This window comes from Bos taurus, chromosome 5 (assembly GCF_002263795.3).
Source record: "Bos taurus isolate L1 Dominette 01449 registration number 42190680 breed Hereford chromosome 5, ARS-UCD2.0, whole genome shotgun sequence".
In the NCBI taxonomy this organism is placed as follows: Eukaryota; Metazoa; Chordata; class Mammalia; order Artiodactyla; family Bovidae; genus Bos; species Bos taurus.
Genome location: NC_037332.1, coordinates 58,833,188 through 58,856,448, shown reverse-complemented (window position 1 = coordinate 58,856,448; position 23,261 = coordinate 58,833,188). Strand labels below are relative to the sequence as shown.

Sequence of the window (23,261 nt, the reverse complement as noted above, 5' to 3'; positions counted from 1 at the left end):
CTGAGAAGACCACCAAAACAGATACATGACCTGGATTCCTTTATTCCATTATCTGGGGCTTCAGATGAGTAGGAGGTTGAGAAGGTGAGTGTGAGTCTAACTCAAAACTTAAGAAATATGGCATGTAGCTCAAGATTCATCTTCCATGATTTTCCTTTTGGAAACATATGCACTGAATGGCCTTTTTCCTGACACATTTGGCTTTTCTATATTACACTAGGAAACAATCATTATACGAGAAACTAGGTGACATATATTAGGACAGGACGATTTACTGAGGTTGAAGAAAAGACAGTACCCCAATAGGAGGGGATCCTGTGGAGACACTTTTAAAGGGTCAAGAGGTAGCTTCTCTCCTCCTGTATTTCCTAGGTTTGAGAAAAACATAGATTATAATCCTTGCTTTTCATGTGAAGGATATATTGTTTTTATAAGATTTTTAAAAGTATTTTTAGCCTGATGCCAATTTGTAAACTAGGGATTTTATAAAGTAACATTCTTTGTGAATCACAAATCTGACATGTAGTAGAAACTTACTTCAAAACAAGTTATCTATTTCATTAACTTTTAAACAATCTCCTGAATTATGTTAGCAGGGCATAGTAGGCTTCCTTTCAGAGCCAAATCCCAGTGCTACACTTGGATAATCCCCTTTTCTGTGTCTTCTGTTTGTGTTTTCTCCTGAAGGTTACTCAAAAGAAGGAGAAAAAATGAGAAACTACACAGAAATAACAGAGTTTATCCTCCTGGGACTGTCAGATGACCCACAACTTCAGGTTGTGAGCTTTATCTTTCTGCTCATCACCTACATGCTCAGCATCACTGGGAACCTGACCATTATCATCCTGACCCTGCTGGATGCCCACCTCCAAACCCCCATGTATTTCTTCCTCAGGAATTTCTCCTTATTAGAAGTTTCATTCACAACTGTCAGTATACCCAGGTTCTTGGCCACCATTATTACAGGAGATAAAACCATCCCTTTTAATGATTGTATGGCTCAGTTATTTTTTTTCATTTTCTTGGGAGTCACTGAGTTTTATCTTCTGGCTGCCATGTCCTATGACCGTTACATTGCCATCTGCAAACCGCTGCATTACTTGACCATCATGAATCACAAAGTCTGCACACTGCTTGTCTTGGCCTCTTGGCTGGCTTCATTCTTAATCATATTCCCATTAGTAATGCTCTTCCTACAGCTTGATTACTGTAAGTCCAATGTTATTGACCATTTTAGTTGTGATTATTTCCCCTTATTATACCTTTCTTGTTCAGACACCAAATTTCTAGAGATAGTAGGGTTTTCCTGTGCTGTGTTTATTCTCTTGTTCACTTTAGCATTAATAATTCTGTCCTACACGTATATCATCAGAACAATTTTGAGGATCCCTTCTACCACTCAGAGGACAAAGGCCTTTTCCACCTGTTCTTCCCACATGATTGTCATCTCCATCTCTTATGGCAGCTGCATTTTCATGTATATGAATCCATCAGCAAAGGACAGGGTGTCTTCAAGCAAGGGAGTGGCTGTGCTAAACACCTCCATAGCTCCCATGCTGAACCCCTTTATCTATACCCTAAGGAATCAGCAAGTCAAGCGAGCCTTCATGGACACAGCAAGGAAGACTATATTTTTCTCAAGTAAATGAAAAATAAAAGTCCTGTTTTATGAATTAGACCCATATGAATGAAAAGCAATTAAATGAAAATCTAGGAATCTCAAAATCTCTTAATATCCACACAGCCTCCCTAGATTCATTTTTTTTTTTTTCACCGCTAGAGGGACTTTATTTATTTATTTTTATTTTATTTTATTTTTAAACTTTACAGATTCATTTTTAATCATTCATATTTTTATTGCCAGCAGTTTATCAAGGATATTTGCATATGTATATTTTCTTTTTGCCATTCAAACTTGAATTCTTCATATATATATATATATATATACACACACATCATATACACAAATATATGCTTATACAGTATACAGTTTTTTTCCCATTAAATTTGCAATCCTTCTCTTATGTACTTTTCTTCCTTTAGGGCTGGTTTTTCTAGTTGGTAACTATGGGAGTGATTTTATTTTCTTCTTTGAAACATTGTTTTTATGGTAATAGAGAAATTAGGTCTTTTTTTAATATAAATTAATTTCATTATTTCACACTAATTTTTAGAAAATTAAAATCAGAAAGAGGCAGAACAGGTGCTCACAAGAGAGAAAAGTGTTTTACAATCTCACCAGAAATCAGGTTTTCTAGAAATTAAATGCATATTAAATCATATTTAATCTTATTTTTAATTTACTACACAGAGACTATAAACATAATCCAACAGTCTTATTAGAATCTTGCACACACCCTCCTTTTCATACTGTGGCCTACTTTGTAACTATGTGAAAAACAATACAACTAAAAGAAAAATGTAATTTCATTTTCTTGAGAAATCAAAAAATGTTTCCCATTATGGAATTTAACATTTTCTGTGCTGTTGTTCAGTCACTCTGTCATGTCCAACTCTTTGTGACCCCATGGACTGCAGACTCCCCGGGTGCAGAAGACTGCACCCAGGTTTCCCTGTTCCTTACTCTCTCCTGGAATTTGTTCAAACTCATATCCATTGAGTCGATGATGCCATTCAAACATCACTGTATTATTCTTCAATTCAAAAAACTATTATAATAAATAGTTGCTTAGGGAAAATTATGATGCAGACCCTGCTTTGGGGAAATGCCAATATTAACATATATACAATAACTATTCTTTTAAGAAACCTGAAGAAACTGGCAACTTAAAAACGAGAGCTGTGTGTTAAGTTTTTAGGTGGGCAATATGAGCAACCCAGGAGACAGTGCCTCAAATAGCTCTGAGAAACTGTTCCAAAGAGGTACGGGGGAAAGATAGTGTATATGTGATTTTGATATACAATTAAGCACACATTTATTTTAGAATTTCTGCTGGTCTTATGAAGCTTCTGCCAGTCATGAGAAACAATTTGCACCATCAAGAATTTTAGTGCTTTTCTAGATATGAGGAGATACAAGAATTGGGCTCATAAAATCAGCTCCTGAGTGTATCTAACTATCTGAAGACTTGTCTTGGCAGTTTTCCTGGAGCAGAGGGTGCCTCATTTCTTCTCTCTACCCTTACTCCTTCAGAGAGTGTTGAAGGTCAGCAGTTGCAGCAGCACATGATTTAATCCTTTTAGAGGTTATATGGCAAGTACCCATGCCAATTGCCAATTTGTAGTTGCTGGATACCAAATATGACTACATTTGCCATGGTCAGTTGTATATTTAAGTAAATGCTTGATGTTAAGCTGGTCTTTTGATAATCAATAACTAAGTTTTTTTTTAATAACTTTCTCATGTCTGTGGCTATTTTGAGATAATAGCTTATACATACAATTCTTTTAATTGTCTCTTTAAGTGATATGCCTAATCAGTATTAGAGAAACTAACAGTACCAAAGTTTTACTATACACAAAACTGAGATTTTCTTGTTAAAAATGCTTATTTTAAGCAGTAGAATATGATATCATATGGAAAATGTACTGATTAGAATTTATATGAACAATTGTACAAGATCATACAATTTTAGCCCTGAACATTTTTTTCTGTTTTCCATGAAGTCAAAAACTGAAATAATAATGGAGAGTGCTCAAACTCATCCTACACTTTTAAACCATTATTATAGAAAGACTGTAATCATAATTCATTGAACTAAGTTTTGATATTCTTGTACAATACTCAGTTGAGAGTCTTAGATACATCATTTGCTGAAACACACAGAAAATAACATAAACCATACTGAGGCGATTTCCACACTGTAGGGAAGTCATGCAGTTACTTTTTCCTCCCCTCATGCTGGACATTTATAATTTCTAAGCTTAATTGGAAACATGTGAAAATACTGAAGTTAGACTTGATTGATAACTGTGACTTCTTAATAACTCAAAAAAAATATATACCATAGACTGTAGATAGGTGTAGTTCTGGTAATTAAAAGAACTGTAAAATTATTGCAAAAGATATGAGAGAGTTTATGTTGATATTATCAGATAATACAGCTCTCTACATAACACTATGCAAATTCCTTAGTGGTTAGTATAAATGTTTGCAAACTGTATGAGCATTTTGATTATCAATATCACCAGTCAAGATATACTTTTTCTATAAAAGGGTCATATATTAATAATTTAGAATTTGTAGACCATAAGTCCTTGAGGTAACTAACTGTCCCTCTCTGTAGTGTGGATGCAGCTATGAACAACATGTAAATGAAAGGGCTAAAGCATGTCTAATAAAGCTTTTAATAAAAATAGTTCATGAGCCAAATTTGCCCAATAGGCTATAGATAGTCTATCCACTTGCTGTCTTAAAATTTCCCATAAACTTTGACCAATTGGGCAACAATCTTATAAAATATTTTCAGAGAAAAAGATAAGACACATGTTTCGGCAAGAGAATAACATTTAAGGGTACCTCATAAAGTTGTTGGCAGGATTCGAAGAGGCAATATGAAGAAAACAATTAAAATAGGTCTGCTGCTGCTGAGGCTGCTGCTAAGTCACTTCAGTCGTGTCTGACTCTGTGCAACCCCATAGACGGCAGCCTGCCAGGCTCCCCTGTCCCTGGGATTTAGGTCTGGACTATAGTTTTTTTTTTTTTTTTTAATTTTAATTAGTGGCTAGTTACTTTACAATATTGTATTGGTTTTGCCATACGTCAACATGAATCCGCCATGGGTGTACACTTGTTCCCAATCCTGAACCCCCCTCCCACCTCCCTCCCCATACCATCCCTCTGGGTCATCCCAGACTATAGTCATTGCTGAAAAAAAATTATCTCTACCCTCCTCTTTCTTTTTCTCCTCCTCATTATTATTAGAAGTACTATTAATAATGTAAAGAATTTATATATATATATATATATGAGTTTCTAATTTTTTTTTTAAGCTCAGTAAACATTGTTATGGTCTGTGACGTGTTATTGATTATTTACATAGTCTTTTATATGCTTAAAAGACTTTATAGTGTAGAATACTTTTCTATAGTGACCTTAAAATACTTTGCAGAATCTCATCCTTGAGTACCATAAAGCTCCATTTCTTTTTTAAAATTTCTTAGCATATATACTTTATTGAAGTATAGTTGACTTACAGTGTTTCAGGTACATAGCCAGGTAATTCAGTTACACATATACACATATATTATTTTTCAAATTATTTTCCATTATGGGTTATTACACGATATTGTTTATAGTTCCCTATGTGATATAATAAAACTTTGTTGCTTGTTGTATATCTATTTTTATAATTAGAAATATAGCATTTTATTAATATGAAGTCAAGTTGAGTCAAAATGTCAAATTTTTTATTTAGGAAAAAATTCATATATCTTAGAAAATTTATGAATTTCTAAATTTATTAATTTATATGTATATGTATATATATATACCCTACAAATACTATTTATATATATATATATGTATATGAAAACTGTTCTACTATGCTTGATAAAAGCTTGAGAAAAGGACATAAAAAAAAAGTAGAAGAGATGGAGAAATCTGAAAACAAAAGCTAAATGAGATGGGAACACTGAATATGAAATAGAAAAAGTGAAACCAACTAAATAAAAGTAAAAGATCATCCTGTGGTCCAGTTCTTCTTAAACATGGCTGCTCCTTAGAATCGTATCTGGAGCTTTGGAGGAAAAAAGCAATACCTGGGCATTTGTATTTTTCAAAAAATTCCAAGATATTTCAGATATGCATCTTTATTTTAAAAGGTGATTATAGGTTTTCCTATTAAATGTTAGTGTTGATGATATAGAATTCTATTGTTGACCAATCATGATACAATGATATTAAGGAGTAATAGTTACATAATCACAATAGTAAAAGATGTTTTTCAATTTTCACAATCATTAGCCAGAGAGCATTTAAAGATCAGTGCAATTGCAAGCTGTAATGGGAACATGATTAACCTAATAATATAAAATAATTCCATATTGTTTGGGAGGTTAAGCAGAGAGATATAGTATTTGGAAGTACATATATGCACAGGTTTTCATCCACCCAGTCAGTCTACGTCTTTTGGTTGATGCATTTGACTCATTTACATTTAAGGTGATTATCAATATGTATCATCCTATTATTATTTTCTTAATTGTTTTGGGTTTATTTTTTTAGGTCTTTTCCTTGTCTTGTTTCCTGCTTAGAGAAGTTCCTTTAGCATTTGTTGTAAAACTGGTTTGGTGGTGCTGAATTCTTTCAATTTTTGCTTATCTGGAAAGCTTTTTATTTCTCCATCAAGTCTGAATGAGGCTTGCTGGGTAGAGTATTCTTGATTGTAGGTTCTTCTCTTTTCATCACTTTAAATATATCATGCCATTCCCTTCTGGCTTGTAGAGTTTCTGTTAAAAAGTCAGTGGATAACCTGATGGAAGTTCCCTTGTATGTTATTTTTCCCTTGTTACTCTTAATATTTAATAAAATTCTTATATAACTTAGAATTATGAAAGAACCTTGAAGCTCCAACAATAATGAAGTCTAAGGATAAGTAATGAAGTGTATATGTAGAAAACTTTCATGTGCCAAGAATATGACTAAAACTAAAGTCGACTGAGTGCTATTTTTGTAAGATTTCACATCTATTTTATTAGTCAAAAATAGTAAATAATTGTGATAAATGAAAAAAGTATTATTTTGTAGAAGTCCCCATTGAACTCTTCTGTGGGATGAACATAAACATTCCCAAGAGAGATTCACTATAGAAGAGAGTCAGGAGGCTCTGAGAACACCAATGGTAGCTTCCAGAAACCCCTGACGTTCCATGTCATAGCACAGCTGTTGCCTGGTCTTTGTTCCCAGGAGATCAACACAGGTCTCTCTTCATAAGTCACAACAGCTAAACTTGAATATTTGAGCATTTAGTGCAACTAAATGCCAGATCCTAGTTTAAGACTCTACACTCATAATACCCCACGTTGCCATGTCACTTGCAGTTCTCACTTTAAATATTGCTCCCTTAAACTTCTAGACCAACGTTATTGAAGAGGATGATAGAAGTTCCATATCTTCTTAAAGTTTTGATATTCCATTTTTATTTTTCATGAATCATCATAAAATAGATAAAAAATAATCAAATTTGATTCGTGTGATGTTTACTAGTGTCTGGCAGAGTAGCGATGATTTATCTTCTATTATTCACAGCAGAAATGTGAATGTCTAAAATAAGATAAGGAAGCTATTATGATTTTAGCAAACCAGATACGCAGAATGATAGAAACATCCAGTGGAGCTGGGAATCAGCTGAATGGCTTTGGATTAATAGGAGAGGTTTTCCTCTACATTTCTGGAATATCCTTTTGGATTAGTCACCTCATGTAAAAGATAAATGTGGGGTCGAACTCCAAGGGAATAAAACAGTTGTTCATAAAGTTTAATAGCTGAGAAGCAATGATGTTCAAATGGAAAATGTACTGGGCTGAAGTCTGGGTAATAGAGCTGCTACTATCTGAGGCAAGTAGTTATTTTTCAGTTCGTGCTTCAGTGCAAAATAAAAAATTGATAAATACTGCATATTCTTTTAAGCTCAAAAATATACACAGTCTTGTATATATATAAAGTTTCTATACATATATGCATAGAAAATCTTAGAGAATGTCAAACATTAATGATTTCAAAGGAATTATCAGATAAACCATTAAGTGAATGATATTTAATATATAAAATAATTATATTTTCTTGTAAATAATATCTAATACCTATAGCCTATTCATGTTGATAATTACATTCCAAAACCCCAATATAAAAATAAAGCTGGTAATTAAATTATTAATCATTAAATATTTTAAAGTTTATTTTATTTGCTAAGAAAATCGTGAATTGATTTCTTGTTTCATAAAAGGTGTTGTTACTTTATTCTTTTAAGTTTCATCTATATCTTATGATGGAATTAAGATCATCCACTTCTCTTTTAGATGGCAGTGTTTTCTGATACCTGACAAAAAATGATGTATGTTTTATAGGATTATCCCAACAAAACTGCAAGGACTTGCATAAACTAGACAAAGCAAAAAGTATCAAATTCATTTATCATCTCTGAGTAATATGACTCATATAAAGATTTCCTAACTTCTCCTGTTAGATTTAGAATAAGAGAACTATTATATAAAACATGACCCACAAATACATTTTAAGAAAAATTGTAAATAAGGTATTAAACGAAAACAATATTGGCATGAATTAGATAGAATGCTTTAGAAATGATGATGATATTGTTCATCATGAATTATATTTTTCATCTATTCCTTTAATACACTTTCTATCTAAATATATTTAAAAGAAGAAAAAGGAAGGGAAAAAGAGAAAGAAATGAACCACACAGTGATCACAGAGTTTGTCCTTCTAGGCCTTTCTGATGATCCTGAGCTTCAGATTGTGATTTTCCTCTTTTTATTAATCACATATGTATTAAGTGTCACTTGGAAACCTGACCATCATCACCCTAACCTGGGTGGACTCCCATCTCCAGACACCAATGTATTTCTTCCTCTGAAACTTCTCTTCCTTAGAAATCTCCTTTACTACTGTGTGCATCCCTAGATTTCTGGGGGCAATTATTACCAAAGACAAGACTATTTCTTACAACAATTGTGCAGCCCAACTATTTTTCTTTATTTTCATGGGGGTGACTGAATTTTACATTCTGACCGCCATGTCCTATGACCGCTATGTTGCCATCTGCAAGCCCCTGTTTTACACAACCATCATGAGCAGGAAACTCTGCAGCCTGCTTGTGCTCTGTGCTTGGCTCGGTGGGTTTCTGACCATTTTCCCCCCCTTATGCTTCTCCTCCAGCTGGATTACTGTGCTTCCAATGTCATTGATCACTTTGCATGTGACTATTTCCCCCTTTTACAATTGTCTGGTTCAGATACATGGTTCCTAGAAATAATTGGTTTTTACTTTGCTTTGGTTACCTTGCTATTCACTTTGGCCTTAGTGATTTTGTCATATATGTACATTATCAGGACTATTCTGAGAATCCCATCTGCCAGTCAGAGAAAAAAGGCCTTCTCCACTTGTTCCTCTCACATGATTGTCATCTCCATCTCCTATGGAAGCTGTATATTCATGTATGCTAATCCCTCAGCCAAAGAAATGGCGTCATTGACAAAAGGAGTAGCTATTCTCAATACCTCTGTGGCCCCCATGCTGAACCCCTTCATCTACACCCTGAGAAACCAGCAAGTGAAACAAGCCTTCAAAGACATGGTCTATAAAGCAGTCCTTTCTGCCAATAAATGATTTTTTTGGTCAACTTTAAAGGGCAGTTTGGCTAATTCCTGAAGTCCCTTAAAGTCTGTATAACTATGGTTGGTCTTTATAGTCTCTTAACATGCCACCTGACAGTTAATATATTATTTTTCCAGTCTGCTGCTTCTACTTCCATTCCTGTTTCTCCAGTGTATTATTTTTTGACATTTAAAAATATAATAAGGTTATTTCTAATGCAGAACTTTTGTAAAAATGAAATGCATTTCTTTAAGACATAGCACAATGTGAAAGATGGTTTTAATTCTCTTCATCAGTCCCTGAAAAGATCCTATTATACCACCTTGTACTTCAAATACAGAGTTTCAAAATGAGTGTGTAATTTCCTGTGTATTTTCAAGATGAACATTAATATTTCCTATGGTTTAAAGAACCTATATATTCTGTGTGATATTATGTGTGAAGTGAAAATATCTCCTGTCATATCAACAAACAAGAAACGTCACAGCCATCAGCAATTTCTGGTCTCCAAATGTGAATGAGAGCTCCCAAAACTGAGAATCAGTAGAGTCTCATTCCCTCATGGTGATTGCTGAGTACCTGGGGGTGATGCAAGAAGTAGCCACTTGCAACTCTTTAAGATGAACAAGGGAACCGGATATGGCCCCAGATAGCTGAGAAGGAAATGGCAACCCACTCCAGTGTTCCTGCCTGGAGAATCCCAGGGATGGGGGAGCCTGGTGGGCTGCCATCTATGGGGTCGCACAGAGTCGGACACGACTGAATCAACTTAGCAGTAGCAGTAGCAGCTGAGGTGTTTATGAAAAGAATTAATTCAGTGGACCTAGAGGCTTGCATCTTCCCATACCTAGAACGTTAAATTCCTTAATTTGATACCTGATCTTTGGTGTTCAGACTGCCTGCTCTCTTTGTTGCGAACTTGTATATAGTCTGACTCCCTCTCCTGTCTTCTTGAAGCAGTTTTCTCAGAGCTACTGAGGTGCTGTTTACTGGGCTCAGAGTCCTAAACATTCCCATCAAATAAAATAGCTCTCTTCTTTCAGGTTGTGACTATATTTTTTTAGTCGTCATATGCTAAATTCAGTCCAAAGAGATACGTACTCGTGCATCAGACTTTTAATGTCAAGATATTTATTTTGTGAAATTCAATACATTTTTTGAAGGTAAATATTGATCATGATATCGTGTAATTTGTGTATAATTCACATGTTCTCTATTATTTTGGAAAAAAATTCATTCAAATAATTCAGAATAATTTCAATAAAACTAAAACACTGCCACTTTCCTGATTTAGTGATAATATTTATGACGGTTATTTTGAGGTCTTTGTCAAATGTTTAAAAACCTCCATTTGTTTAGGGTTAAATTTTTGAGGTTTATTTTATTTGATTGGGTTATTTTCGGTTTCTTCTTTTCCCTTGTAACTTGGTGTTTTTACCTACATCAAGTGGCGGTTCAACCGTCATTCCAGTATTTTGGAGTTGGATTTATTCAGGACTTCATCATGATCAAGTCCACCAAGAGATTTGGGGGCATCTCACATATTTTATGAGCATGACTTTGGGATGCTTCAGAGGGCCCCTGAGACAATCCAAAGAGCTATTAAACCACCTGGGTTCATTAGACATGTTAGGTTATATGGGAAATATTGTTGAAGGGATTGTAAATCTTCCCAGGTCATACTATATGGTTGATTTACTAATATATATATTAGTAAATATATATATTTAGGATATATATATATCCTAAAATTATGTAGAATTCGTATAGATCTGATATGCCCTGATAAAAATGTGCTCAATTATAATTCTAGTTATCATATTAGTGTTACATATCACAGCAATGGCCAGGCTACTTTGTCAATTGCAATTTAATCAGATTTTAACATGCCTTCTATGGTTTCACTGTGATGCCTTTGCAAGAATACAGCTATTTCAAGATTTATGGAAAAGACTTTTCTAAGAGTAACCAATAAAAACTTTTGTTTGTTTGTTATCTGGTAAACTGGTAACAGGCTGGAATTTAGCCAATTCTCTATGTTAAGAGAGCAAAGTTTTCTTAGATTGAAGCTTTCAATAACAGATTATGAATTTCTTTGCCTTTAAGTATTTTATTTGTTTTTTAAATCTTTTGTTACTTTGGTAAGAATTATTAAAGATTATGATACATGTAAAAGCTCATTCTGCTTCTATAAGAAATAACCCTTCACTGTTAGACTTTTGCTATTTGATGTCCTTAAAACATGGCAATAGTCTACTCCTAAATCAGAGAATTAAAAATGGGTTAACAATAGCTGTATATCAAAGAGTCATGGCTATGGGAAATCCAAGAAGGCAGCTTGGATTTTTCACGCTCCCTGACAAAACTCATTTTTATTTGATGGGTTAAAGCCTTCCCTGGCTACAGGGTTAATGCCCTCACAATGAGAAAAAAAAAAATGCATTTCACTTAATATTAAGTTCTAGTTTTGTTAATTAAGGTGTGTGTTTACTACGACTCACTTCTGAGAGTTCCTTACTGTTATGTTATATTGATAAAGGTTTAATTAAGTTATTAAAAAGGACACTCTAAGTTTGTTTCTTAAGCTTATCTCAATAGCCAACCTTTCAATGTACAACAAGGAGAGTCACACCTGTCTATACTCATTTAACCAAGTCAGATGACCCAAGGTATGCTGGGCTATACCTAATGAAAGTTCTTGACTTAAATTCTTGTTTGTGACTTTATTAACAGCTGTTAACTGTACTATTTTCTATGTCTCTTGTATCAGAAGATTGTTTCTTATGTTAATAAATGTGTGACTCAGCCTGTGATAAAATGCTGATAAGCAGTTCCATGAGATCAATGATTGTAATAGTGTAACTCTAGATATGGGAAGAAGCAACAAGAGGGACTATATTCCTGGACCAAGAGGCTAGTAAGACAGGTATGGTCCAGAGACTTTTGCTGGTCACAAGACCTGGTCCAATAACAGCACCCTGAGTGGCCAATCAATGAAATCTTCCCCGGACCTGGAATGAGCCTTCCCAGCACTGCGGGGCACAATGGGCATGAAATGCACCCAAAGCATGGTCAAATATGTGGACCCTGCTGACTGGGAGTTGGCACTTGCCAGCTGCCTCTACAAAGATTACATCATGACCACTGCAAGCTGCTGACCTTCAACACCCCTTAAAAGGAGCTCAGGATGGAGATCAGAAATAAGGCACTCTGTGCTCTGGGAAAAGCCCAGAAGAACTGGCCTTCAGATAGTCAGATGTTTTCAGGTAAAGATTTTATGAGCCCAAATTCTTGCATCTTCTTGTACCTAGAGAAACACTAATGTCACGAAACAATGTCTGGCCCTGGTTCTCCTGGCTAGCCCCTGAGGAGCTTTCCTACTTCTTCTAATGTTTGGGCCATGTACCTTTAACTTTTTTGTTAAGTTTGTTTCTTCTAGAATACAAGAAATCTCCAAGTGGTAGTACAACAAGAATATCCTCTGACCAACCCAAAGACAATGCTGAAACAAATCACCTTATCATTCCATGGACTCTCATCTCCCTCCATAAATGCACCCTGACAAGGAAGCAGGCAAAGGGAACCCAGAGCCCCATGACACCCCTGTACAGCCTGAAGAAGCCAGAGTGGCCATCGTTCCTCTTCTCCTGAGACTCAGTTCCCAAATGCTTAAGAAAGGCAATAGGTAGATAGTTAGACATGAACAGGGTATGAACAGGGTCAAAGAATTGGCCCTAAAAATAAAGGAAGGGAGGAATGTGGTGGCCCAGGGACTAAAAAGCAGATAAATCCAAGGAGGGTCTTGGAATGCAGGAACGAAAAAGCAGACACATATGGTCCTTCCCTCCCCCATGTCATAACTATTAACGGATTTCAGGTCCTCCTGAGCAGTATAACCTGTCTCCCTCCTACCCCACACAAGGAAGGTATTTGCCTTACTCTTCCCTACCCAGTATGCATGGCTCATTCAATCAGCAAGTGACCCTCAAGATACCTATCCCATTCCTTGTACTTTTATCCCGGATATAAAAGTGGACTAAGGACTGTTCAACGTTGGTTCTCCCTTGAGCTGGCTCACTGTTGTAACAGCGTCTCTCATTCTTTTTTCTTTCTTTTTTTAAAAAAATTTATTTATTCTTTTATTGAAGGGTAATTAATTGCTTTACAGAATTTTGCTGTTTTCTGTCAAAGCTCAACATGAATCAGCCATAGCTATACATATATCCCCTCCCTTTTGAACCTCCCTCCCAACCCCTCCCAATCCCACCCTTGTTGATGCAGAGCCCCTGTTTGAATTTCCTGAGCCATACAGCAAATTCCCCTTGACTATCTATTTTACATATGGTAATGTAAGTTTCCATGTTACTCTTTCCATACTTATCACCTTCTCCTCCCCTCTTCCCATGTCCCTAAGTCTATTGCTTCTCAGGCTTTTGGCTAAGATCAAGTGTAGTATCTCTTCTAATCAGCATCTCCCACTCTAATAAACTTTATTTCCCTCTTATTCTATATGTCTGGAAATTCTTTTCCAACCTGTGCACAGACCACGACAGTATCTTCTATATTTGTGTTTGGAGATTCCTTGGTAAGCTGATTAAAGTTTGGGTCATATCTGTTTTGATCCTGTATTGTCCCTAGCGCTCCTATAGTACCTAAAGCTAGAAGAATCTCAATAAATGTTTGTTGAATGAATAATAGTGATTGAGTCAATAGATGAGGTTTATTTCATTTTCTGTCCTTTCTAAAATTAGATTAAAAGGAATCTGAGTTGTAAATTCTTATAAAATAGATTTTATGCTTTCAGTAATTACTGGAACACTGACAATCAATCAGATGAAAACAGGACCTCTGGTAGATCTTTCTCAACGATTAGTATCAGTATTATGGAAAAATAACCCGAAAAGTGTTTTTGAATAGTTCGAACAGTTTAAAGTGTATTTAATCCAAAATTTCTCATAAATTTCATTGGAATTCACTGAGTATGATATTTTTTCTCATTCTTGTTTTTATTGTGCTCTATTTGATTTTTAATTTTTTTTTTTATTTAGTAGCACAGAGAGCCAACTTTATAGAGACATTTTATCACATAAGAAAGGAAAATGTGATATTTACTCATAAGATTCATTCATCACAGTATTTTAGTCAGCAAGGGGGAAAAGGTCTATTCTTCAGAGAAATGGTGATTTAGGATATTCAGGAAATCCCTTCCAAAATCCTGTACATTTAGATATCTTCACATAGCTAGTAAGCAAAATAATCCATATGCTTCTGCCTTAGTTCTCATGCTTTTCTGTTTGGATATTATCTGCAAAGTTTTCTGTTTCACTAGTGATATAAATGTTGATAATATGTTTATAATCCTTAGTGTATTTCCTCTTGGCCCTGTTGTCACATTTGATTCGCTGGAGCATTTCCCATGAGCCTTAGCCATATGGTGGATAAAGCAACATTTGCCTCATGCAGGTTAAAATTCATATAGAAATCACATCCAGAAAGGACCACAGTAACTCCATATCTTGCTTCCCTTCACTGTGTTTGCTCCCATGGCTTCCATGTAACATGTATCAAGGAAATTTATCTATAGAAATAAGGTAATTCCAAATGTGTTGAGATAGAGCATTCTTAGAAATGTTTGATATCTTATCCTAAAATTGAAATAGTGACCAGGTTTTTAAAATAGCTTCAGTCACCTGAAGTGATGCATTTCTACAAAAAGAGGTAAGACTGTAAAGTAAAAGCCAATGATAACTTTTTCTTAGCATTGGATATATACATTCTTAGCTTAACTTTTCATTACATGGAGATGAATAATTTGGAGTTGCCTTTCCCTTTCTGTAAATATCAAGGGTTATGAAGAATGAGCACATTAATACTTTCTGTTTCTCTTATTAATTATTTACTCATTGTTAGAAAATTACTCTTTGAGTTTGGTCCTCCTCATTGAATATATGTTTGATAAATAACACATGCTTCGGTTCAAGCAGAAAAAATTTAGAATACCAGTTTGACCACTTACTAGCTATATGATTTTGTTTAATATTTAGCCTCTCATTGTTAGGTTATTCAAACATTACACAAAGCTATTGCAATGAGTCTATTCAGATCAGATCAGATTAGATCAGTCTCTCAGTCGTGTCCAACTCTGTGACCCCATGAATCGCAGCACGCCAGGCCTCCCTGTCCATCACCAACTCCTGGAGTTCACTCAGACTCACGTCCATCGAGTCAGTGATGCCATCCAGCCATCTCATCTTCTGTCGTCTCCTTCTCCTCTTGCCCCCAATCCCTCCCAGCATCAGAGTCTTTTCCAGTGAGTCAACTCTTTGCATGAGGTGGCCAAAGTACTGGAGTTTCAGCTTTAGCATCATTCCTTCCAAAGAAATCCCAGGGCTGATCTCCTTCAGAATGGACTGGTTGGATCTCCTTGCAGTCCAAGGGACTCTCAAGAGTCTTCTCCAACACCACAGTTCAAAAGCATCAATTCTTCGGTGCTCAGCCTTCTTCACAGTCCAACTCTCACATCCATACATGACCACAGGAAAAACCATAGACTTTGTTGGCAAAGTAATGTCTCTGCTTTTGAATATGCTATCTACGTTGGTCATAACTTTCATTCCAAGGAGTAATCATCTTTTAATTTCATGACTGCAGTCACCATCTGCAGTGATTTTGGAGCCCAGAAAAATAAAGTCTGACACTGTTTCCACTGTTTCCCCATCTATTTCCCATGACGTGATGGGACCGGATTCCATGATCTTTGTTTTCTGAATGTTGAGCTTTAAGCCAAGTTTTTCACTCTCCATTTTCACTTTCATTAAGAGGCTTTTGAGTTCCTCTTCACTTTCTGCCATAAGGGTGGTGTCATCTGCATATCTGAGGTGTTCGATAACTGCATAAATCTTAGCATTGTCTCTCAAACGAGTTTCCTCAAAAATGGTTATTAATTTTTATATTGGGATCATCTTCCTCCAAAGGTAATAATTGATTTTACTTTTAGGAATAATAATAAAAATAGTATTTACTCTGGGAATGCATGCTTTAAAATTTTATATAATTTCACTTTTCTTTTAATTAAATTAGCCCTCATAATAATTCCTTGAAATATTATAGTCATGTTCAAGTTGGAAAAGAAACCTATAACTCAGAGAGTTGTATTTTTAATAATTTCTCTTGGAATACAAATCCCTAATAGTCTCATATGTTTTTAACTAAAGTTAAGTCCTGATGCCATATTTTTATAAGAATGTATTTCCTTTTTAATTTAAAAATTATCTTCAGACATAGATAATAGTTAAAACTGAGACAATTAGGGGAGAAGCAACATTTCTAGGAAATTATACAGATTTTGAGAGTGACTTAGGTCTTTACAGTTTTCCCTTCATTATTCCTATTCATACTTATTGGTGCTTTGATTTGATTTCCCTTTTCCATTCAGAAAGAAACAAGGACTTTTTTTTTTTTTTTAATTAGAGGACTGAGAGAAACAGGACTCTGAACTAATTGTCGGACTAGCAAAGGCAGTCATAAAGTAATATTCTGAAAATAATCTAAATTGACTCTTATGAGTAGTTTTTATTTTTTTCCCCTTACAGTCATGATGTTGTTTTTCCATGGTATTAGATGTCAGCAAACACAATCAGGAGTGGAATGAATCATTCTAGAAAAAATTACCCAAGATATCAAATTTAATAAATATTCTGTTTTCCTTCTGTGACAAGTTATTCTAGCTTATAAACCTAACACCAAGAAAAAGATCCTCAAGCGAAAGGAAAAGATAAAGAAGTGGAATACTATGTCGTATGCATAAGAGTGCAAACTGCCTTGAGGATATATGTGTTCATAGAATTACTTACGATTTCCTTAGGAGTCTTAAACTTATGAAGAGAAAATTCAGTACACATAGAGAATGTGAGAAGCTAATTTGTTTCCAATTATATTGTGGAATTTAGAGAGCTTCCCACTCGTGTCTCACAATTTATATAAAATAAGGAATGTAATCTTTAATAAACATTTAAATATCGTCACTTTTTTAAATTGGTGAATTTGGGGAATGCTAGTGATGTTTTCTCAAAGAAGCCATGCTTATACTTTACTATAGAATAGCACGTGTGTCCTGAAAATCACTTCCAATTATCTTATTTAACACAATGGCCAGCATTTGTTTATCATATAGGTTAATTTTCACTTTCAATGAGCCACATGCCTGTTTCGACAATGAGATCAAAGACACTGTTGCTAAGTCACTTCAGTCGTGTCTGACTCTTTGAGACTCTATGGACTATAGCCTGCCAGGCTCCTTTGTACATGGGGATTCTCCAGGCTGAATACTGGAGTGGATTGCCATGCCCTCCTCCAGGGCATCTTCCCAACCTAAAGATGGAACCCACATCTCTTATGTCTCCTGAATTGGCAGGCGTGTACTTTACCACCAGTGCCACCTGGGAAGCCCTTATCCAAGACACTAGAATTCATTACAAAGGAAGGGACAGAAAGGAATATGTAACTTGTTATCCTAAGTTCCATGGGACTAAGGGAAAAAAAGTTTGAATGAGTTGTAAGGAAAAAAAAAAAAAAAAACTCGGAAATGATGTCTTAGAAATTTGCATATATTCTTCATTACTTTACCAAAACCATCCCAGGAATAATTAACACCTCACATTCCAGAAGTGGTTTACACATCAGAGTCATCAGTTCAGTTCAGTTCAGTTCAGTCGCTCAGTCATGTATGACTCTTAGACACAGTTGTTAATTACAGATGGTTTTTGTTAACTGAGAACAATGACTTTTATATTTGTAAATATGTATCAAATTCTGGGTTGCCTGAATTTATTGAGAGAACTCAGCTTCCTTTTAACATAAATTCATTATTATTACTGTTAATTCGAATGACAAAAGTTTTCATTGCTATTTCATGTTTATACTAATACACTGACAAAATAGAGATTCTATTAAGGGAAGATTAATGTAGATACTTCCCAGGTAGCACAGTTGGTAAATAATCTGTTTGCCAATGCAAGATTTGCAAGAGACTTGGGTTCAATACTTGGATGGGGAAGATCCCCTGAAGTAGAAGATGGCACCCGCACTCCAGTATTCTTGCCTGGAAAGTTCTATCAGCACAGGAGCCTGGTGGGGTACAGTCAATGGGGCTGCAAAGTGTTGGACACTTCTGAGAAACAGAAACGGACAGAAAATACTAGTAACATTTAGATGGCATAAATTTTGAAGAAAAAATATTCTCTGGAAGGTAATGTTTGTTTTCAGATATTCATATACTTTGGTTGAGAGCTTAGCTGAAGAGCCAATGGAGCGAAGCAACCATCTGTGGGATTATGACTGAACACCTCTAAGTGAGAGTCCTGCCCATGCAGAATGATATGTTAGCATCACAGGAGCCTTGATTGGCGTTGGATAGCTGGTCCCTTAACATCCCTCCTGGCAGGACTCCCCGGGGTCCCTAAGGGAGCGCCACCCTGTTCTTTGGGACCAGGGTCAGGTGCAGAGAGCCCTTCATCCTGGGACTGGGTGCAGCCAGAAAGGTAGTCATTCCTTCACCCATCACGGTGCCCCAATTTGTAGGGAACCTGGTGCTAAACCATTCATAGATGACCTAATTCTCGTTTGGGATTTCCTATGTAACAGAGCTGCATAGGAATCAACAAAGTTGATTGACACTAGTTCCGTCTAGTCAAGGCTGTGGTTTTCTGATGCTGGGAGGGAATGGGGGCAGGAGAAGAAGGGGACAACAAAGGATGAGATGGCTGGATGGCATCACCGACTCGATGGACTTGAGTTTGGGTGAACTCCAGGAGTTGGTGATGGACAGGGAGGCCTGGCATGCTGCGATTCATGGGGTTGCAAAGAGTCGGACAGGCCTGAGCAACTGAACTGAACTGAGCTGACTGATGTACCAGAGCAGCTCCATTGCTGCTATCTACTGAAAGCTTCAATAATTTGGCCAGTTGATGCCAAGAGCTGAGTCATTGGAAAAGACTATGATGCTGGGAAAGATTGAGGACAGAAGGAGAAGAGGACGTCAGAGGAATGGCATCACCATGGCATGATGGCATGGATGACATCACCAATGCAATAGACATGAACTTGAGCAAACTCTGGGAGATAGTGAGGGACAGGGAAGTCTGGCGTGCTGCAGTCCATGGGGTCACAACGAGTCGGACACGATTTGGAGACTGAACAACACATTTTGGTTTCCTTAACTCATAACACAGATGCAATCTACCAAATGTCCACTCTGCCTCCTCTCTTGACTGTCTAATATCTGAGAAGACTGCTGAAGCAAATCCATTATCTGCATTCCTTTATTCCATTATCTGGGGCCTCAGAAGAGGAGTATGAGGTTGGGAAGTTAATATGAGTCTGAGTGGAAACTTAGAAATCTGTCATGTTATTAAAGATTTCATTCCAATGACTTTTATTTTGGAGACATATCCACTGGGTGACTTTTTCCTGACACATTTAGGTTTTCTATATTACAGTAGAGAATAACAATACAAGGAACCAGCTGACACAAACTAGGATAGGATGATTTTATGGGGCTTGAAAAAAGACGAAGTCTTTCCCAACAGGAGGGAATCCTCCAAGAGTGGGGGGTGGGGCATTTTACAAGTCAACAGGTAGCATTTATTTTACTGTATTTCCTAGGTTTTAGAAAGATCTAGGTGATAATCCCTCCTTTTTCAATTCAGGTATGTGATTTGGATGAGATTTTTTAAAATTATTTCTACTCTGACTGAAACCTGTAAAACAGGGATTTGATAAAGAAATATTCTATGTGAAACACACATACTGGCATATGGTAAAAACTTACTTTAAAGTAAGTTACCTATTTTTTTTTACCTTGTTTTTAAAAATCTCCTGAATTATGTTAGCATGGCATAGTAAGTTTACTTTCAGAGACAAATCCCATTGTTATACATGGATAATCCCCTTTTCTGTGTCTTCCCTTTGTGTTTTCTCCTGAAGGTTACTTAAAAGGAGAAGTAAAATGAGAAACAACACAGAAATAAGAGAATTTATCCTCCTGGGACTGTCGGACGACCCACAACTTCAGGTTGTGAACTTTGTCTTTCTGCTCATCACCTACATGCTCAGCATCACTGGGAACTTGACCATTATCACCCTGACCCTGCTGGATATCCACCTCCAGACCCCCATGTATTTCTTCCTCAGGAGTTTCTCCATATTGGAAGTTTCATTCACAACTGTCACTATTTGCAAGTTCTTGGCCACCATTATTACGGGAGATAAAACTATCTCTTTTAATGATTGTATGACTCAGTTATTTTTTTTTCATTTTCTTGGGAGTCACTGAGTTTTACCTTCTGGTTGCCATGTCCTATGACTGCTACATTGCCATCTGCAAACTGCTGCATTACTTGACCATCATGAATCACAGAGTCTGCACGCTGCTTGTCTTGGCCTCTTGGCTGACTTCATTCTTAATTATATTCCCATTACTCATGTTCTTCATACAGCTTGATTACTGTAAGTCCAATGTTATCAACCATTTTACTTGTGATTATTTGCCTTTATTATACCTTTCTTGTTCAGACACCAAATTCCTAGAGATACTGGGGTTTTCCTGTGCTGTGTTTATTCTATTGTTCACTTTAGCATTAATAATTCTGTCCTACACATATGTCATCAGAACAATTTTGAGGATCCCTTCTACCACTCAGAGGACAAAGACCTTTTCCACGTGTTCGTCCCACATGATTGTCGTCTCCATCTCTATGGCAGCTGCATTTTCATGTGTGTGAATCCATCTGCAAAAGACAGGGTCTCTTTGAGCAAGGGAATAGCTGTGCTAAATACCTCAGTAGCACCCATGCTGAACTCTTTTATCTACACTCTTAGGAATCAGCAAGTCAAGAGAGCCTTCATGGACATGGCAAGGAAGACTATGTTTTCTCAAGGAAATGAAAATATAAAAGTCCCTGTTTCATAAATTAGATGCATATGAGTGAAGAGCAATTAAATTAAAATCCAGGTTTTTCAAAATTTATTAATATCCACACAGCCTCCCTAGATTCATTTTCATCATTTATATTTTTATTGTCAGCAGTTTACTAAGGATATTTGCATATGTGTATTTTATTTTTGCCATTTAAATTTGAACTCTTCATATGTGTACATATATACGTACACATTTTTTTCCATTCAGATTGCAAACCTTCTCTCATGCACTTTTCTTCTGGTGAAATTTCAAAATGCAAGAGAGAATAGCATTTTGTGATTTCACCAGAATTACTCTTTTCAGTAATTGAGTAAATATTGTATCATGTTTAACCTTATTTTTTATTACCACACAAGGACAATAAACATAATCTGACAGTCTCATTAGAACATTGCATATACTCTCCTTTTCATATTGTGGCCAATTTAGTAACTACATGAAAAACAGTACAACTTAAAAGAATGATGTAATTACACTTTCTTGAGAAATCAAATAACTTTTCTCATTAGTGAGTTTAACATTTTCTGTGCTGTATAATTTATCAACTCAAAGACTATTATAATGAAGCAAACTATGAAAGCTATTAGGGAAAACTATGAAATAGCCTCCACTTTTTGGGGAACTCTAAAATTAACATATGTATCATAATAATTCTTTTAAAATGCCTGAAGAAATTATCAATTAAAAACAATACACAACATGAGAGTTGCAAGTTAAATTTTATTGGGGCAATATGAGGATTGCAATCCAGGAGACAGACCTCAGATATCTGTGAGAAACAGATCTAAAGAGGTATAGGGGAAGGACAATATATATGTGATTTGGCAAAAAGGGAGTATATGTATTCAAGCACATTTCTTTTTGTAGAAAGTTTCTGCTCGTCTCATGAAAAGTCTGCTAGTTATGAGAAACAATCGTCACCATGAAGAATTTTAGTGTTTTTGTTGATATGAGGAGATACAAGAATTGGGCTCATAAAATCAGCTCCTGAGGCTGTTTAACTATCTGAAGACCTGTCCTGCCAGTTTTCCCAGAGCACAAAGTGCCTCACTCCTGCTTTCCACACGGAACTCCTTCAGGCGGTGTTGAACATCAGTAGCTGCACAGCACATGATTTAACCCTTGTAGAGGCAGATGGCAAGCACTCATGGCAAGTGCCAATTTGTAGCTGACAAAATAAATATTACTGGATACCAAAGATGACCGCATTTACTGTGGTCAGTTGTATATTTAAATAAAAGCTTGATATTAAGCTGATATTTTGATAATCAGTAGCTAAGGTGTGTTATAACTTTCTCATATTTGTGACTATTCTGAGATAATAGCTTGTACATACAATTCTTTTAATTGCCTCTTTAAGTGATATGCCTAATCAATAGGAGTAAAGAAGGTAACAAGAGCAAAGTTTTACCATATATAACCTTGAGGGTTTTTGTTAAAAATGCTTATTTAAGCATTATCATATTGGAAAATGTACTGATTAGAATATATATGAATAATCATACAAGATCATGCAATTCTGACCCTGAACACTTTTTCGTTTCTGTTTTCCCTGAAGTCAAAAATTTATATAATCATGAAAGGTACTCAAACTCATTCCTCATTTTTTGTTTTTTTTTTTTTTTATTTTTTAACTTTACAATATTGTATTGATTTTGCCATATATCAACATGAATCTGCCACAGGTATACATGTGTTCAGGATAGGGAACACATCCCTCACTTTTAAACCATTATTATACAAAGACTGTAACCATAACTCAGAGGCAAGTTTTTCCTGATATTCACATACCATATTCAATTGAGAGTCTTAGATCTATCATTTGATGAAACACAAGAAAAACAACTTACAAAAATAATACTGATATTTCCACGTTGTAGGGAAGTCATGCCATTACTTTCTCCTTCCCTCATGCTGAAACATTTATAATTTCTAAGCTTGATTGGAAGCATGTGAAAATACTGAAGTTTAGACTTGATTGAGGGT

The 23,261-nt window shown here is 35.7% G+C and overlaps 1 protein-coding gene and 2 pseudogenes across 1 annotated transcript; all 3 read left to right on the top strand.

The window, feature by feature from the left end:
• Window positions 1–710: 710 nt before the first annotated feature.
• Window positions 711–1,649, top strand: OR6C1N (olfactory receptor family 6 subfamily C member 1N). Its single transcript, NM_001390716.1, has one exon. The coding sequence runs from the start codon at window positions 711–713 to the stop codon at window positions 1,647–1,649; it is 939 nt and encodes a 312-aa protein (NP_001377645.1).
• On the top strand, window positions 8,375–9,307 carry OR6C3RP (olfactory receptor family 6 subfamily C member 3R, pseudogene; annotated as a pseudogene).
• Window positions 20,304–21,266, top strand: OR6C274P (olfactory receptor family 6 subfamily C member 274, pseudogene; annotated as a pseudogene).